At 38.4% G+C, this 2013-nt stretch overlaps 1 protein-coding gene across 1 annotated transcript; it reads left to right on the top strand.

Moving 5' to 3' along the window:
- The first annotated feature begins 237 nt into the window (after positions 1-237).
- LOC109114779 (pentatricopeptide repeat-containing protein At4g18520, chloroplastic-like) lies at positions 238-1352 on the top strand. Its single transcript, XM_019197943.2, has 4 exons — positions 238-511; positions 644-750; positions 811-866; positions 995-1352. The coding sequence occupies exons 1-4, from the start codon at positions 238-240 to the stop codon at positions 1350-1352; spliced, it is 795 nt and encodes a 264-aa protein (XP_019053488.2).
- The last annotated feature ends 661 nt before the right edge of the window (positions 1353-2013 follow it).

Genomic DNA, 2013 nt, shown 5'->3' with positions numbered 1-2013 from the left:
CTTTGTCAGATATCAATCTATTTACCCATGACACTCTGAAGCCATATTCCAGATAGATACCTCAAGGATTGATGAACCCAGAAATCAGAAATGTTAGCACAGTGTGCTGTTCATCCCAGTTTGGAGATACCTATCAAGGTAAGCTGCCCCGACTCCCCTGTTCTTCTTCTCCCGAGCAGAAAATGGTGCACCTTAGTATCTTCTTAAACTGTTAAAGATTTCGAAAATATTCCAAAAATGACGAGAACACGTAATAGCAATGGCAGACACGTAAGAGAATTAAGTTCTATTCCCGATAATAGGGTGTTGGATAATGTTTCTGTTGTGCTTCAGTCCATGGATTTGAGTGGTCCAGAGGAATGCTCTAAAACGTATCCTTTAATCCTCCAAAACTGTCGGAAGTTTGATAGAGCTGAATTGGGGTTTCAAATTCATGCTCATATGATTGTTTCTGGGGTGGAGCTCTGTGCATTTCTTGGGAGCCAACTGCTTGAATTTTATTGCAAGCTTGGTCGATGACATGAGAAATGTGTTTGATAAAATGTGGGAACGAAATGTTTTCAGCTGACTTCATTGATCGGGTTGTATTGTAGATTAGGTGATTACGAAGAGACAATAAGGTTATTCTTTTTAATAATTGAAGGAGTTCAGCCTGATCGCTACATCTTTCCCAAGATTTTTAAAGCATGCTCTGAGTTGAAGAATTATCAAATGGGGAAGGATGTGCAAGATTACGTCCCCAAAAATTGGGTTTGAGGGGAATCCTTTCGTGATAAAATCTTTTTCGATATGTTCATAAAATGTGGAAAGATTGATTTTACTAGGCGTTTGTTCAATGAGATGGAGTATAAGGATGTTGTGCTAACGTGATGAACAGGATATGCATCGAAAGGGGACTTCAAACAAGTTTTAAAGTGTTTTGAAGAGGCTTCCAATTGCTTCTCAGAGATGCAGACTTTAAAAGACTTTAAGCTCAAGAACTGCATGTTTTCAGGCAGATGGTGGTTGAAGGGGTGAAACCAAACGCAATTACCATTGCTAGCATTGTTTCAGCCTGTACAAATTTTCTTTTGCTTCGATATGGTAAAGAGATCAATGGCTATTGCATAAAAAGGGAGGAATTGGACTCAGATGTACTGGTGGGAAATTTATTGGCAGATTTGTATACTAAATGCCAAGCTTTGGTGGTTGCCAGTAGGATATTCAAAAGAATCAAGCAGAAGGATTTGGTATCTTGGAATGGTCTCATTACCGGTTATACCCAGTATGGAGATGGAAGGATTGCACTTCAGTTCTTTCATAAAATGTACAAAACCACCATGGAGCTTGACACGATTACTATATATTTCTGAGCTCTAGCAGCTTGTGACCAAGTGTACTATTACTGAGGTTTCCCATATATCAAGTATTCATAATGAGAAGTCAAAATACGAGCTTGTAAACTCACAAGGGTGATTGCTTGGGAGTCTGCAATGCGCATAAGATGTTTCTTGGGACCTATCTCCTTTACCAGATGTGATTTCAAGATCTGCCTAGAGAATTTCTTTCCTACATTACGGGTTTGTGCCCCACATCATTCACAGAGACATCAAGGCCAACAGTAGATTGTCGGACAATAGGATGAAGCCGTGAGTTTTAGGTTTGGATTGACATGTTTTATTGGCACTCGTGACTCATGAGAGCCATGTTAGTTACTGTGCTTGTCGGAGCCTTTGTGTGCATACCGCTTGATACAATATGAAAAATCGTGGTGGCCACCGTAAAAAGGGTGTATATTGCTTTGGAGTTGTGATGTTAGAGCTGGTTATAGGGATGTTCATCTTTACTTGTCTACTAAAGGCATAAAGAACAAAGAACAAAGAGGAAATTGTGAGAATGGAATAAAAAATAAAAAGAAAAAACATGACAAAGAGAAGAGGGAATGAATAAAATATGATGAAAAATACAAAATAAAAGAAAAAAAAAGAAGAGGAAATGGTAGAGGAAGTTTTCTAGGTAATAATAATAAAAAAT

This window comes from Nelumbo nucifera, chromosome 7, assembly GCF_055504915.1.
Source record: "Nelumbo nucifera cultivar China Antique chromosome 7, China Antique-T2T, whole genome shotgun sequence".
In the NCBI taxonomy this organism is placed as follows: Eukaryota; Viridiplantae; Streptophyta; class Magnoliopsida; order Proteales; family Nelumbonaceae; genus Nelumbo; species Nelumbo nucifera.
Note: the sequence above shows the minus strand (reverse complement) of the source record. Positions and strands in the feature narration are given on the sequence as shown.

Coding starts and splice junctions, on each gene's coding strand:
- LOC109114779 (XM_019197943.2), top strand. CDS start 238: ATGACGAGAACACGTAATAGCAATGGCAGACACGTAAGAGAATTAAGT. Junction 512..643: donor TGAATTTTATTGCAAGCTTG/GTCGATGACATG, acceptor TAATAATTGAAG/GAGTTCAGCCTGATCGCTAC. Junction 751..810: donor ATTACGTCCCCAAAAATTGG/GTTTGAGGGGAA, acceptor AAATGTGGAAAG/ATTGATTTTACTAGGCGTTT.